The sequence below is a fragment of the Hemiscyllium ocellatum genome, chromosome 21, assembly GCF_020745735.1.
Source record: "Hemiscyllium ocellatum isolate sHemOce1 chromosome 21, sHemOce1.pat.X.cur, whole genome shotgun sequence".
NCBI classification, from domain to species: domain Eukaryota; kingdom Metazoa; phylum Chordata; class Chondrichthyes; order Orectolobiformes; family Hemiscylliidae; genus Hemiscyllium; species Hemiscyllium ocellatum.
Window position 1 is genome coordinate 19,599,134 of NC_083421.1, and position 17,018 is coordinate 19,616,151.

The 17,018-nt window shown below is 41.6% G+C and overlaps 1 protein-coding gene across 3 annotated transcripts in view; it reads left to right on the plus strand.

Moving 5' to 3' along the window:
* Positions 1-17,018, plus strand: part of anapc2 (anaphase promoting complex subunit 2) — a 109,847-nt gene that overhangs the window by 54,174 nt on the left and 38,655 nt on the right. The window contains exons 12-14 of one of the 3 annotated variants that reach the window (XM_060841264.1): positions 962-1,197; positions 2,126-2,360; positions 5,202-6,393. In XM_060841264.1, the coding sequence (XP_060697247.1) occupies positions 962-1,197; positions 2,126-2,338 (449 nt within the window). In that variant the 3' untranslated portion in view covers positions 2,339-2,360; positions 5,202-6,393. Of the gene's footprint in view, positions 1-961; positions 1,212-2,125; positions 2,361-5,201; positions 6,394-17,018 lie in introns of those variants that run through there. The other 2 variants (XM_060841265.1, XM_060841266.1) reach the window with 2 other exon arrangements.

Consider the following 17,018-nt stretch of genomic DNA (forward strand, 5'->3'; position numbering starts at 1 on the left):
TCCTCACTTTCTCCTATTGAGACATGCAATCTTCTAGCACCTAACCTGTGTCTGTTGGTGCTACAAATATCTCTGCTAGGTGCCCCACAATTTCTTCCCTAGCTTCACACGTAGTTCTGGGGTACTCCTACTGCCCTTACACTCACTCGATCCCAGCTGATATATGCCGCCTCCTTTTTATTGACCAGAACCTCAATTTTTCTCGCCATCCAGCATTCCCTACACCTACCAGCTTGCCCTTCGTTCCAACAGGAACATACTGACTCTGAACTCTCGTTATGTCATTTTTGAAGACCTTTCACTTTCCAACTGTCCCTTTCCTTGCAAATACCCTCCTCAATCAACTTTTGAACATTCCTGCTTAATACTGTGAAAATTGGCCTTCATTCCAGTTGAGACCTTTAACTTTTAGATCAGCTCTGTCCTTTTTCATAGCTATTATAAAACTAATAGAATTATGGTCGCTGATCCCAAAGTGCTCCCCCACTGACACAACAGACACCTACCCTGCTATTTTTTCAGAAAAGAGGGTCAGGTTTTGCTCTTTCTTTCGTAGGTACATCAACATATTGAATCAGAAAATTTTCTTGTACACATTTAACAAATTCCTCTCCATCCAAGTTGTTAATACTATGCCAGTCCCAGTCTATGTTTGGAAAGTTAAAATCCCCTACCATGACAGCCCTGTTATTCTTACAGATATCTGAGATTTCCTTACAAATTTGCTTCTCAATTTGTCCTGACTATTGATAGGCCTATAGTATAATCCTAATAAAGTAATTATTTCATAGGATCCAGTGACTTCCTTTTCTGATAATTATTGCATTCCCTTGAGAACTGCATATGATATTGAAATTGAACATGATGAAGGCCATAAATTAAATGTACTCATGAGGAGATTAGACATGATGTGCTACTGCACAACTAAAGCCGAGTTTTTGTTGAATGTGTGTATTCACAGGTACCTGGACTCTGGACGAGCTCAGTGATGCACTTAAAGTTCCTGTCGTTGCCCTGCGAAGGAAAATTGCACTTTGGCAGCAGCAGGGAGTCCTAAAAGAGGATCCCACAGATACATTTACAGTGATTGAGGAGGAACAGAAGGATCAGCAGGAGAAAATGGTTTTGATTGATAGTGATGAAGAGGGAGACTCTGCTATGGCTTCCCAGGCTGATCAGAAAGAAGAGGAATTGCAGGTACAGCAGTTTTAGTAAGTTATGTTATAATACATTGCATGCGAATAATTTGCTAGTCTTGTAGCCCTTGATAAAATGATCAAGGTAAATTCTATATCTCCTTTACTATACCTGACATTGAGGTGATTGCAAATTCCCTGAGAAACACCCCAGCAATAGCAAAATGCTGTGGACTCATCAGTATCCATCCTGATACCAATGACCTCGGGTGTGTGGGGGCCTCATGTGAAAATGGGGCTAGTGTCTCTTACATGTGAGAAATAAAGAAAGGCTGACATTTTTATGGTGTTTTGTACAGCAACAAGATTAGATTAGATTAGATTATTTACAGTGTGGAAACAGGCCCTTCGGCCCAACAAGTCCACACCGACCCGCCGAAGCGCAACCCACCCATACCTCTACATTTGCCCCTTACCTAACACTATGCGCAATTTAGCATGGCCAATTCACCTGACCCGCACATCTTTGGACTGTGGGAGGAAACCAGAGCACCCGGAGGAAACCCACACAGACATGGGGAGAATGTGCAAACTCCACACAGACAGTCGCCTGAGGCAACAAGATGTCCCAAAACACTTTAAAGCCTGTGAAGTACTTTTGAAGCACAGCTACTAATGTAGGAAACATGCCAGCCAACTTGCATAAATCCAGATCCCATGAGCATCATTATTGTGACCAGGTAATAGTGATATGGTTCGGAGATTAATTATATTGGCTAGGGCACTCCCCTTCAAAATAGTGCCACTTGGCATAGCAGCTGGCACTCCCTGTTTCAGCTAAATCATGAGGCCCTGGGGGCAAATGGCTGGATGAAATACAAAGTTGTGGTTCTGGATTTCCAGAAAGAGTCCTCTGTTTGAGCAGCGGTTCTGGTATGACATGTTTTGGTGCATTATTTAATTGAAGCTTGTTAATTTGTGTTTCACAGCTGTTTTGGACATATATCCAGGGTATGCTGACCAATCTAGAGAGCTTACCACTGGAACGTATTCACACCATGCTCAAGATGTTTGTGATGACGGGGCCAGTAATGGCTGAGATTGACATGCAGGAGCTTCAGGCATTCTTGCAGAAGAAAGTGAAGGACCACCAACTAGTATATTCCGGCGGAGTGTACCGGCTTCCCAAATCTAACTGCTGAATCAGGATCCTTGATCAGAAAGGTAACTTACACTATCCATGTTGTCTGTCGAGTTGGAACATCTGAGCTGTGACTTTAAATATTAATGGGCAGCATTGTTGATCCTTGGGCCATCTTAGTGTCCAGCTATATCATCTTAGACTACAGCTTTGGAAGCTGTCACTTCATGCAGTTTAGTTGCCTCACTGTTGCTAACATCAGTCCTATATTCAAAGCACAGGAAATCCTGTTTCTAAGTCATGCTGTTTTCACCTCTGCCTGGATTTGTAATATGAGTTCCATTTTAACGTTGTTTCGAACAGCCTTTTCCACAGTCCACCCTTGCCCTCTCTCTCTCAGCCTGTAGCTTGTGGTCTTTCCCACTCTGACCTGATGGGTGGCTGCTGGATCTCAAAGGCTAGCCTTTGAAGAAGTGACTCAGATTACCTGTTGGAGATACCAAGGCTAAATCTGAACACCGATACAATGAGAGTCACAGCATGGTCATGTCCACCATTGGTCTGCTCAAAATGCCATCACTAATCTGGTGGCTCTCTTCAGTGTGTGAATTTGAGAGTGTTCCTTATTGTGGGTGTTTGCTGTAGATTTCTACACTCTAGGGATTCTATGATTTTAAGTACTCTTCTTCGATGTTCAACAAAAACATTTATTTACACAGAGCCTCAGTAGCTTTGCAAAAAATACAAACTATGAATGAACTCATGTGGATGGAGGTTCATTGAGTCTTTTCAGAACAGTACGGCATGGTGGTTGTCCTTTGCTGCCTGCAGCAATGGAGACAGGTTACTGACCCATAGACCCCCTTATCTGTAATATGGCAGATGTACTCTGAGGCTTCTTCACCCTTTGGAGTTATACCTTTGGATGTTGTTTCTCCCTGATGCCTTTTGACCTCTCACCTGTCAGAGGATTAAGTCATGTTGATTGGATCATCACAGCACTCATTGCTTGGACAGATTCTGCCAAGCTTGATGCCAGAGTGCACAATTCCTCTAGTATCTCTGTATATTTCACATAGAATGTCCTACATCTGCTGCCTTGCAGGTGACTGACTCATATCTAGCATTCCTCTATCTGCCAGATTCCTGCTCCATCTCAGTTTCTGGCAGTGGCCGGTTGAACTGCGATGTACCTTCATTTGCTTCTCATTTCTCTCATTCTGACGCTCAGTTCCCTCCTGGAGTGCTATGATCTGTACTGGGTGCAGAGCTGGGATGTGGAGCACACAGAGGTTTCCACTTCTTCCTCAGAGGCTGCTATTAGACCCCCAGAGATTCCAGCGGCAACTGTGTTTGTGCCTATGCAGGTGACAAATAAAGAAGGTAAAGGCTAGCTTCGACATTTTGGGATGAATTTCACAGCCTTCCAAATGGGCTGCATTACGAGATATTACTTTTTGTTTGTATTTCACACTTTCCAACATGCAATCATTCTTTCCTCTCCAAGACAGGAGAGCCTCCAAGATAACAAAGCACCAATGCCTCACAGCATACTATATATCAATACACACTTCTCTAAGCATTCCTAATTAATGCCTCTTTCAATTGTAAATGGATGCCATTTGCAATCCCACCCCAAGGTCCTCCTTCCTACCTCACTTCATCACTGGACTACATCACTTCATCACCCATTCACCATGAGACTCCAACAGCATCTCCTCTATGCGTGTTGTAATGGCCAGTTTCTCCCGCAACCTCCAGTTCTGCTTCTCTCACTGTCATTGTGTAACCTCTTTTCCTGTGCTTACTGTGGCATTGTAATAGTTCCGAAGCTCCTGTACAGTTGCTCCTTCACATGTATGCTCTGAACATTCCACAGGCTGCAACCTCGGCACAGTGAGAAGTACCCACCAAGACCACCTCATAGGTTGCAGCCCATTTACAACAGCACTTGTCCCTCATGCCACCTCCAATTTTTATTTAAATACATAGGGCAATATCTTCATGGAGTCATCCTGAAAGTTTCTGTATAGATGCAGCTCCATAATGGATCCCTATCTCGCGCAAATCTTAGATAGCTATTTCAGCACTGAGTCCAGGTTGTCAGACTCACTCCAGGCTAGTTTAGTCAAACTGGGAGTTGATCTCTTTCCATGTGCTACCACCTGTATCAGGAACCTGGCGCATTAACAATTAATCTGTTCATTTCTTAAAGTTAACTTCTTCCAAAATAAATGCTTATTTCTATCAATGTAAAATGAAGCACAAAACTTAACAAAACTTAATGTTAACATTTTAATAATCAGAAAGTGAAGAGTCAGTCACCATTGATAAAGAATGTCTTTAGATGGAGTCTAAAGATTTTTAACCAGTCCTGATATTGATTTTTATAGTCAGTCGTATTGTCACGTGTTACCTGCTTACAGTGAAATTAAAGTTATTGGATCAATTCAGCAAAGTGCAGATTGGAACTTTCATCCTCACATCCACATCCAGAACCTGCAGCCCTTCTTAGTTTTCACAATTAATGCTTCTGGTAGATGTTTTCCAAACTATTTCACCTAATGTCATCCTAATCATAAAGGAAGGTATATGTTTAATGTTAATGACAGAAATCCTGGAAACTGAGTATTTTTTACGATTGCATCACTTCCAGACAACGGAGGAAAAATAATTGCTTTTTGTTTAAAAAAAAAATTCATTCTTGGATGCAAAATCTTCATGGAGAAAGTGAGGACTGCAGATGCTGGAGATCAGAGCTTCCTGAAGAAGGGCTCATGCCCGAAACGTCGATTCTCCTGCTCTTTGGATGCTGCCTGACCTGCTGCGCTTTTCCAGCAGCACATTTTCAGCTGCAAAATCTTCATCTTGTAATTGAAAGAAGTGCTTTTCTGCACACTAATTTTATTTTCTTCCTTCATTAGATTGGTGGAACAGATCCATGACTGAACTTGTGGCTTGTTTCCTGCTGTGACTTGTGATCCAGAGCCATAATTTGGAAGGAATATTGATGCAGCAGCACTGTCCGCTCAGCAGTAACTACAAGAAATTTGCTTGTCTTCATAACGAAGATTCACCAGGATTCTTCTACACCAAGATCTGTGGCAGAAGTCTGCTTATAGATGTCTTTGGTAGGGAGTGAGATAACAACTTATGGGGGAGAAATGAAACACTTGTAAGTGTACCTGAACTCTGTGGTACAAACTTCTGCAGGCACCCAGGAGTAGATTTTCCACAGTGAGTAAATCCTATCACTGATCTGAAAGTCTGACACCTCTCAGACAATCTTTACTTTTATCCCTACGATCAGTGACTGAGCAATATCGATAGCTGATGTTCATTTGAGGCTTACTTTGCAAATTCTTTTAATGCTATATCTGTGTTAGTATCTTTAGAATTATACTTCTGTTTAGGGATGGCTGTCTTGTTCTTTCCTAAAAGCCTGCAGTATAAGATCCAATGGATTTTGGCCTTTCCTCACTTAGTAATTATCCTGTGAGAAGGACTTTTTTTCTGCTTTTCCTGTTAAAACGTTTTAGAATTTAACACCTCTGCCTAATACCTGACTTGTACTGATCAGGCATTCTCTCCTGGGATCTTGATGGTTTTTAAATTGAGGAGGGGAATAATTGTACTACCAGTTGTGGAGACTACTTATTGTCTGTAAAGAATGGACTGGGACTCCTGAAGCATGGTTCTTAATCTGTGTTTTGATTGTGCACAAAGCCTTTGTAGCCTTGTAACTAATTCAGGTTAATAACAGGAAGTTACAAATGCTCAACAAGTGGGAACAGTTGCAGATCGTTGTCAATACTGGCAGAGGCAGGAACTGAACTGTGACTCAGCAAACACACCCCACCTTGAGCCATTTGTAAACAAAGGGCAGGAGGAACTGAAATTCTTATCAGTTTATTTAACAAAGTTATCAATGTGATTGTAATTGATTTTTTTTCTCTCTATTTCACTTTACACACATTGCTTATTGAAAAGATCCATGGATGCTGCATGTTTCAGTGTTATCGACACAATGTACTATGAATTTTACAGTATGTTGTGAACATTGAATTGTGTTCTGATTAGGACAACAGTAACCAAAAATGTGATATCTTTTTATCCCTTACTGGCTGAGGAATTATGTTTTCTCATAATCCTGATTAAAATGTGCATTATTTGTTTTTAAAGTTCACTTGTCTATGAATACTGACTTGTTTGCAGATAATTGGTCATCTCCCTACCAAGTTTTATTCACAAGGAATTTACAGCAAAATAATCAAGAACTATATGTGAATTCTTGGCATGTTTTAAGGAAGATCCATCCACATTTGGTATTCAATTTTTTAAATTTCCATTTTCTATTCTATACGGAACAATGTGCTGAATGCTAAGGAAGGACCAGATATATCAAATTGGGAGATCTTTGCATTTTTGGAATATTTGTTACTTGTAATCAATGCCATGAGTTTTACTCACTCTTATGGTTTGTGTGTGTCTCTCGCGCTCACTCTCTCTCAAATTGAGCAGGACTTAATGGTAAGGTCTGAGGGAATGTTGCTGAAGAAAGAGACCTTGGAGTGTAGGTTCATAGCTCCTTGAAAGTAGAGTTGCAGGTGGATAGGATAGTGAAGAAGGCATTTGGTATGTTGGGGCTGTTTTTCCTGAGCATGGAGGCTGAGGGATGACCTTTTTAGAGGTTTATAAAATCATGGGGAGCATGGTTAGGATAAATAGACTAGGTCTTTTCCGTGGGGTGGGGGAGTCCAGAACTAGAGAACATAGGCTTAGGATGAGAGAGAAAAGATATAAAATGGACCTAAGGGGCAACGTTTTCACGCAGAGGATGGTATGTGTGTGGAATGAGCTGCCAGAGGATGTGCTGGAGGCTGATACAATTACAGCATTTAAATGGCAAATGGATGGGTATATGAATAGGAAGGGTTTGGAGGGATATGGGCCAGGTGCTGGCAAGTGGAACTAGATTAGGTTAGGATATCTGGCCAGCTTGAAAAGTTGGACCGAAGGGTATGTTTCCATGCTGTATGTCTCTGTGACTCCCTTTCTGTCTGTCTGTCTGTCTGTCTGTGTTTCTGTCTGTGTGTCTCTCTCTCGCTCCCCCTACCCGCCCTGTTTTATATCATTCTGCCAAGGTAAGTGACTGAGCAAATCTCAGACCTTTTTCACAGAATGCATTACCTTGTTCTAGTTTGAAGGTATTTGCACTAACTTACCATTGTAAGGGACCACTTTTTTTTTCCCTTTTGGACTATTAAACCAGGAAATGAAAGTCTGATATTGCTCTATAATCATAGTATGAGAAAGCTTTGCAATTTGTAAATCAAGTGGGATATTGTAGTGTATAATTTTGACTGCACAGGACAGTGTTGCTTTTGGTGCAGTAAAGTTAAGGTATAAAAAACAATAGCATCGAGGAAAACTATCTGATGACAGCCCGTGGATTGGTCCAGCTACATTCAAATACTGTGCAGCCAGAGGCAAACAGTAAACATTCCTCTCTCTAACTCTGTGTGAGCAAAGAAAAACTTAAAGACTCTGAATTTTGGGACAAGACAATACCTAGGCCTACCTGATCAGCTACTGAATCAAGGGAACTGACAAATAACTCTCCACCTTGTGGGACTGGACAGTTGACCACTAGAATTTGTTTCCCTTCTTGATATGTTTCCACTCTTTTGTGTCGTTTTTTTTTATTTTGTCTTATTTGAATGAGTGTGCATGCATTTGGGGTTTCAAATCAGTGTATTGAGGGGAGCACATGCAATTTTTCTCATTTTCTGGTGGAGGTCTGGGTAGGGCCACAATGACAAACACGAACTCAATCAAAAAAAAAATCAGAAACTCTAAACGGTTAAGCTAAATGAATAAATAATAGAAATGATCATTAAAAAGTTCCAGACAGCAGAGTTTAGTTAATTTTCACTTTTTTGGTTATTAGGAAGCAGAGGTAGAGAGAGAGAGTCAACCCAATTCATGGTCCCCAGAAGAGAGGGTGACAACTATGAGAATGTCGTCACCCCTTTTTCCTGGTTTCAATAATCCTAAATGACTGTAGTAGGCTATGCTGAGCTGAATTGGCCTCTGTGGAATTTAGCTGAAAATGAGTTGGACTTTAAGCTTGGAGGTTCCTCCTGTCTCAGTCTATTTGCCCTCCTTTGTTTTCCCCTTTTCCATCCTGTTAGACCTTTCCATCTTTTTTTTTAACCACCCACTCCAGCCCCCATTCCACACTTCGTTTAGTTTGTCTCATTTAACTTCATGGGACTTTGGGCTCAAGCCATTCTTAAGGAGAACTTTTTTGTTTAAAAGAAACAAATTTTGCCAAGGAAATTAATGACCTTGAATAGCAAAACTGCTTCAAAAAGTTGTTGAAGATGTGTTGTAACACCAACTGTGCGCCGTAGGTCTCGGAGATGGGAATCTATTGTGAGATGTTCATGTATCACCAAGTTTGCTGTGTGCTCAGGGAAATCTCCAAAGTCCATGCACAACAGTGACTTATGAAATTGGGAGTCACTGTTGGGAATAGTGTTGGTATGTTGTGCAGGGAGAGTTGTCTGGGATCTGCCTGATAACTTAGCCCAGGCTCTGACCATAGAGCCTCCCTGAAGTTTGGCGACGGCAGTCATTTCAGCTGATTGTACCTGACCATCTAGGAGGAGGTGACAACACACACACACACACACACACACACACACACACACACACACACACACACACACACACACCCCCCACACACACACACACCCACTTTCCCCACCGCTCCCGATCCCATACTCTCATTGGCTTTGATTGCCATGGCCACCTCGACATTGAAACCTCAGCCAGGGCTACCAGTGCATGGTCAAGAACTTATTCTTGTATGAGAAGAGCAAGGCAGGCTGGCAGAACACCATCTACCACAAGCTGTCCATAAATGACTGCTTCAAAATAGTGCCTACGGAAGAGCACAATCCATCTGAGACCCCCACCCCCCCTCAAAATCCCCTCCACAGATCTAGCTCCTGCTCCTTTTGTTCCTAGAAAAAAATGCAGATGCCAAAGACCTACAGTGAAAGGGGAAAGCTGCCTATTCCCAATGCCAGCCTGTGGTCTCACCACCATTGTTCGAGGCTTTGGGCTGCTCATTGCTCCTCTTGTAACAGGCTGTTTCTCATCCACATTCACTGCTGTATAGGCTCACAGCCAGTCTGCAGCAGCACACATGGGAGGAACAGGGCAGCTCCTTATTGAGCTGTAAATTAAACTTCGCCATATGAAATACTCTGGAAGACAGTATTTGACCCAGCTATATATAATTCTCATTAGTCAGTAATCTTTTATTTTTGTTTGTTGTTAAAGAGTATGTTTGTTTGCAATAAATAATTATTTTCTTATTCATGATAAAACCTGGTATGAATTGCATTTTCTGAATTGTAGTTCATCAGGCGAACTGATCAATTTGCTGGTCTAATTAGGTAATTCAACATTGTGGTGGCTGTGGGAACAATGAGCTCGATTATCAGCATACACTTCCCAAATGAGTGTAACACCATCAGAACTCTTCATGATCAGACCAAAGAAACCATTCCATCTAATGGACTTGCATGACGTCATATCATCATACTTGCACATTTGCTATCCCTTTGGATCATTATCATTGTGCAATCTCTCACTATTTCAGTTCTGTATCCTTAAAACAGACATTTTGTAGTTTGTTTCCTTCAGTTTTACCACTTTTGACCTCCTGCCCTCTCCACGTTGTGGAGGTCTTTTCTCTTGAAGCATCCTTAACTTGGGCCAGAAGACGGAGGTTCGGTTCCTGCTTCAGGGTTTGATGGTCCTAGGGCGGCACGATGGTACAGTGGTTAGCACTGCTGCCTCACAGCGCCAGAGACCCGGGTTCAATTCCCGCCTTAGGCGACTCTCTGTGCGGAGTTTGCACGTTCTCCCCATGTCTGTGTGGGTTTCCTCCGGGTGCTCCAGTTTCCTCCCACAATCCAAAAATGTGCAGGTTAAGTGAATTGGCCATGCTAAATTACCCACAGTGTTAGGTGAAGGGGTAAATGTAGGAGTATGGGTCTGGGTGGTATACGCTTCGGCAGGTCGGTGTGGACTTGTTGGGCCGAAGGGCCTGTTTTCACACTGTAAGTAATCTAATCTAAACACAGCCAGGCTGGTTATCAATCTGTAAATATTTCTCATACATCAATGGCTGGTGATAGTCAAAACTGGGAACTACTGGTCATGTTAAAAGACTTCATGTGCAGGTTCTTTCCATTGTTGTTCTGAGGGACTACCATATACTTTCAGCAATGACAATTTCCATTTGTACAATGCCTTTTATCAGGAGTATTTCAGGGAATGTTATCATTACCAAGCCAAAAAAGGAGATATTACTATTATTAGCAACTGTAAGTTTTATCAGAGGTACATTTTAAGGAGTGTCTTGAAGGAGAAGAAAGAGGTGGAGAGGTTTGTGGGGATGAAAGTACCAGAGTTCAACTGGCATCAGAAGACATAGCTGTCAGTGGTGGAACATTGAAAACCGAGGATTTGCCAGAGGCCAGATATTGAGAAGCACAGACTTCTTGGAGGGTTGCTGGCCGAGAGGTGGTTACAGAGATATGGAAGGCAAAGCCATGCATGCATTTGAAAATAATATTTAAAATAGAGAGTTGCCAGATATGGAACCTTTTTATCAGAGGTACATTTTAAGGATTGTCTGGTTATCACTAAGCCAAGGCAGTCCAGCATCGGGCTTTACCCAATTTTTTTTTAAAGCAAAGTATGCTACAAAAATGCTGGAAAACTTACAGCCACACAGTGCTTGCAGTCACAAATGACTGGTTTACCTGGAATTGTCTGAGGATCTGACCGAGACAGGTGAATAGCCCATGCTACTCATCAGCCACTGATCAAACAATCTCCTGAGTTAGCTGACTATGTTCATTGGCGAACAGCACATTTTGAGACGTACCATATTTCCCTGAATGGAAGTAGTTGGGAGGGCAGCATACAACTTCTGGGTCGTGTAGAAAATACTTTACGGGAGGGTAGCCATCTGACCCAACTCCTGGAAATTGGTTGTTGCCAATGTCTAGTTTAGGAAGTTTTTCAGCAATTCTCTGTAATTGGTTTAGGGTATGTAGTATCACATATTGATATTCTATTTCCCCATCCACTAGACTATCCCCCTATCCTAAATATTGTTTTCTCATCCTCTGACTCGAGATCATTAATATCTTCCCTGCTCTTTATTGTGTGCAGTACCCATCTTGTTCACTCCAGATGTTCACATGGCTTGTCCATTTTATCCTGACACGGGCACTGATACCTCTATTGGTACTGTCTTTGGGACTTTTCTTTGACCAGCCAGTTTTCAGCTTTGCACACTGCGGTTCTGCTATCTCAGCTCTGTAGTACTGTTTAAGTTCCTTTTCTGTTGGACATCATACTGTTTTAATTATTGTCTCTTAGTTCAAATGAATTGCAACCAGCTACACCACTTTTCCTGTAATTTTGTTTTTCTGATTCTTCTTCTCATCTCCACCTCTTCTCAAGTTGTTTCAACAACCTCTTCAAAACTGTCTCCTACTCATCTTGAAATTTTCATTTCAATTGCCCCGTCTCTCTTTCAGAATGGTTTTCTTATCCTTCATATGCTATTAACCAAACGTGCTTTCTTTTTCATTCTTGCCTTACAAGTAGACCCTGTACCCCACCCTCTCCCAGTCTATTTGTCTTCTTCCTGGACTGGATCCTCCCTCCTGTGAACCATTCCTTAAGTGGAATCTTCTTTGCCATGTAAACTTCAGTCACTTCTACTATTAACTAGACTGGTCATTACTTTATCTTCAGCTCTCCTGGTTGACTTGCCAGTAATCTATAGGCTTTTATTCCCACATTCCCTAGTGTTATGTCACGGGGTAAATCCTCCTGCTTAATTTAAACCAGCAACCCAGAAAAGATTTATCCCGTGCAATAATCTGTGAAAATTTGAGAGGCGAGAACTATTTAAGGTAAGGGCGGCACGGTGGCACAGTGGTTAGCACTGCTGCCTCACAGCGCCAGGGACCTGGGTTCAATTCCTGCCTCAGGCGACTGACTGTGTGGAGTTTGCACGTTCTCCCTGTGTCTGCGTGGGTTTCCTCCGGGTGCTCCGGTTTCCTCCCACAGTCCAAAAATGTGCGGGTCAGGTGAATTGGCCATGCTAAATTGCCCGTAGTGTTAGGTAAAGGGTATATGTTGGGGTATGGGTGGGTTGCGCTTCGGCGGGTCGGTGTGGACTTGTTGGGCCGAAGGGCCTGTTTCCACACTGTAAGTACTTACTACTTACTGTAAGTAAGTAATCTAATCTAATCTAATCTAATCTAAACATTAACAACTTTCTTTCTTAAAATGTAACAGAGAATAATTAACTAACAACTATTTACAACTCCTTCCTCTAACCTATCTTTTACTTTTCCTTCTATAATACTAGTCTGATAAACTCTCCCCCTCCTCCCGCCCCCAATTAAGATTTACTGAAAAATTCAAATTTTCAAAACCAGCCAGCAGTTGACTTCTCTTTATATCTTTCTCGGTAGATTTGCTCTCCAAGTCGGTGTTGATGTTTTTCTCCGTGCAAATTCCTTCTCCAGACAGGTACCTCTCAGTTCTGACTAGCAGCCTACATGTGTTGGTCTTTTGGCAGTTCTCCTCCCAACTGTTCTAGCTTTCCTGGTCTTCCCCTCCTCCAAAGCATTGGCTTTTAATATTGTCAATATAGTGGGGGGTATAATTTAAACTGATTGATCTAATTCAAATTTATTTTGTCTCCAGGCAACCAGCTATACTAGCTGCTGGACCAAAACGTTACGTTGTACCATGCTCAGAACACTTGGTGCTGTCAGGTAGTTCTGCAAACTTTTCACTTTCGGAAAGGTACAGTACACCCACATCTTCATAACTCTGGTCCATTGAGTTACTATTTCAGCTAACCCAGCAAAGTTAGGTTAATATTTACTAGATCGTGTTGATCAGTGAATAAGTGGATAGTAAGTGAACTGTGTTGCGAGTTATACAAGGAGCAGGAATTTGGACAAACATCTATAACTCAGATTATTTAGTTAATTATCTTAATGCTCCATTTTGGACTGGTATTCATGGTGGCTGCTGCCACTGCTAGAGTGACAAAATTTCAAAAACACTTAGTTGTGAAGCACTTTGAGATGGGTGCATGGGTGAGTTGGACAGAAGAGTCTGTTTCTCATGCTGTATATCTCTATGACTTGAGATTGTGAAAGGTTCTGTATAACTTCTGGCTTTTCTTTACTACTTGTATAGTAATTGTTGAAGAGCTGGTTCAGGTATAGACACATTTCACAATATCATAAGAGAATGCTACTCATCAGAGTTAAAAATCACACAATACCAGGTTATAGTCCAACAGATTTATTTGGCCATGATTTGGAGATGTCGGTGTTGGACTGGGGTGTACAAAGTTAAAAATCACACAACACCAGGTTATAGTCCAACAGGTTTAATTGGAAGCACACTAGCTTTCGGAGCGACGCTCCTTCATCAGGTGATAGTGGAGGGCTCAATCGTAACACAGAATTTATAGCAAAAATTTGCAGTGTGCTATAACTGAAATTATACATTGAAAAATTGATTGTCTGTTAAGCCTTTCATCTGTTAGAATACAGTGATAGTTTCACTTCTTTCATGTGTAAATCACAAAACCATTTTTTTAAAAGTTGCATTCTCGGGTTAGCTGTTAACAATGGTGATAGCTAGACAATATGTTGAAGGTGTTAGCCCCTGTGTTCTCTGTCTATGACCTGATGTTTAGATTAATTCTAATCTAAAAAGTGAGATAGCAGAGTTTTACATAAATTCATGCAGTTTTTGAGCTCAGAGTTCTACATGAATGTACGCAGTTTTTGAGTAATGTAACCCTGCAAGTACACATTCACCCCACAAAATATATGTGTGCATGTGGATCTTTGTCTGTGTGTGTGTGTGTGTGTGTGTATCTGTCTGGGGTGGGAGTTGAGTGTGAGAAAGTGTGTGTGTGTGTGTGTGTGTGTGTGTGTGTGTAGTGAGTGCAGAGTGTCTTAAGTCTGAGAGGGGATGCATGTGGGAGTGTGTGTCTATAAGGGTGTGTGTGGGCGTGTGTGTGTGTGTGTGTGTATGTGTATGTATAGTGCAATGGTGATCACCTGTAATGTGACATATTACAGTGGCCGTGCAGAGGCTGATAGCTAAGTTTGGTACCCATAGGGAGGGCCTCAACCAGAGCCTTGGGTTCATGTCACATTACAGGTGATCACCATTGCACTACACACACACAGATGTTCCTATACACACACATACTCTCACATACACATGGACACAGGTACACACAGACACCCACACACTCCCTTATAGACATACACACTCCTACACTCTCACATGCACCCCCTCACAGACTTGAGACACTCTGCACTCACTACACACACACACATGCACACTCACACACTCTCTCTCTCACAGACACTCATACCCTCCCCCACATACACACACCAACATGCACAAACACACATATAACTTTGTGGGGTAAATTTATACTTGCAGGATTACATTTTATTTTGCTCAAAAACTGCATGAATCCATGTGAGATTCTGTAAATCTCTTTTTTTTAGAAATAGAATCATTTGGAACATTGAGGTACAGAGAGCCTCACACCTTCAATGAGTTATCTGGGCCAACATGGCACCTATTCTTAAAGTTCACTTCAGAATGTAACTTTTAAAAAAAAAATTTGTGGGATTTACATATGAAAGAACAGAAACTAACATGGTCATTCTGAAAGGTGAGAGACTTAACAAACAATCCAAGTCTTATTCAATATATAATTTCAGTTGCATCACACTGTAAACTTTCGCGATAAATTCTATGTCTTATGATCTTATACTCCACAACCACCTGATGAAGGAGCAGTGCTCCGTAAGCTAGTGCTTCCAAATAAACCTGTTGGACTATAACAGGTGATTTTTAACTTTGTACACCCCAGTCCAACACCGGCATCGCCAAACCATGACAACTCATCAGGGTATAGTAACATAGTGGTCATGTTGTTGAAATAGCGATCTCGGAACAGTTGGAAGACAAACATTCAAATCCTCCTGCCATGGGGAAATTGCTTTCAGTTAGATACATCTGAAATAAAAAATTTCGAATGAAAAAAGGATGGTATCAATGATAGTCATGAAACTATCAGATTAATATAAACGCCCACCTACTTCACCGATGTGTTTTACATGGGGAAACCCCTGCTGTAAGTCCTTCTGGTTTAAATGCTTCCAAGCTCACAACAATGTGGTTTGACTCTAAATTGCTCTTTGAAATGGCAATGATGAAGGGCTCTGGCCCGAAACGTCGAATTTCCTGTTCCTTGGATGCTGCCTAACCTGCTGTGCTTTAACCAGCAACACATTTTCAGCTCTGATCTCCAGCATCTGCAGACCTCACTTTTTACTCTTTGAAATGGCAAAGCAAGCCATTTAGTCATATCTCCAAGTACAACTAGGGATGGGCCAGAAGTGCTGGTTTTGCCATCTTATGAATGATTAAAGGATATCCCTTGCTGAGATACTGATCACTATGAGGATATTTTGTTTCCTCTCTAGCTCTTTATGTTGTTTTTCCCAGTTATCTTCCTTTCCAACTTACCCATTTGGTGCATTTGTAAAGGATTCATGCAATTAGGTCAAACTTTAACTTCTTCATTGCTTTAATGATCTGCCCCGAGGCTACTGAAGAGATTATTAAATTTGAAGTTATGTTCCTGAAATCTGATCTGGCTGTTGCCTCAGGGTTTTGAGAGGATTTGTAGCTCAAGTTGAGGTTCTGGATGTACATTTGCTCACTGAGCTGGAATGTTCATTTTCAGACATTTCATTGTTGTAGTAGGTAATGTCATCAGTCAGCCTCCGGTGACGCACTGGTGTTAGTGACCCACTTTCTATTTGTGTTCAGGTTTCCTTGGGTTTGCGATGTCATTTCCTGTTCTTTTTCTCAGAGGGTGGTAAATGGGGTCCAAGTTGATGTGTTTGTTGATAGAGTTCCAGTTGAAATGCCATGCTTCTAGGAATTCCCATGCATGTCTGTTTGGCTTGTCCTAGGATGGATGTGTTGTCTCAGTCAAAATAGTGTCCTTCTTCATTTGTATGTAAAGATGAGAGTGGGTCATGTCTTTTTGTGGCTAGTTGATGTTTCTGTATCCTGGTGGCTAGTTTTCTGCCTGTTTGGCATAGTCCTTGCATGGTATTTTATAAATTACATTAGTTTTGCTTGTTCTCTGTACACAGTCTTTCAAATTCATTAGCTGCTGTTTTAGTGTGTTGGTGTGTTTGTTGGCTACTGTGATGCCAAGAGGTCTGAGTAGTCTGGCAGTTGTCAGAACAAACAGCCATCCATCCAACCCAAACTTTGCGTCCATTATGTGGATGACAGCTTTATCATCACTAAACAAAACAAATTAGAGGAAATCTTCAAGACCATCAATAATACCCTTACTGGCATAAAATTCACTAAAGAGGAAAACAACAACAAACTGCCATTCCTAGATGTCGCAGTCGAGTGAACAGCCAATGGGGAATTTCAAACCAGCGTCTACAGGAAAACAACACATACAGATCAAATACTGAACTACAGAAGCAATCATCTCAACACCCACAAATGAAGCTACATTAGAACAATATTCCAACGAGCCACCACACACT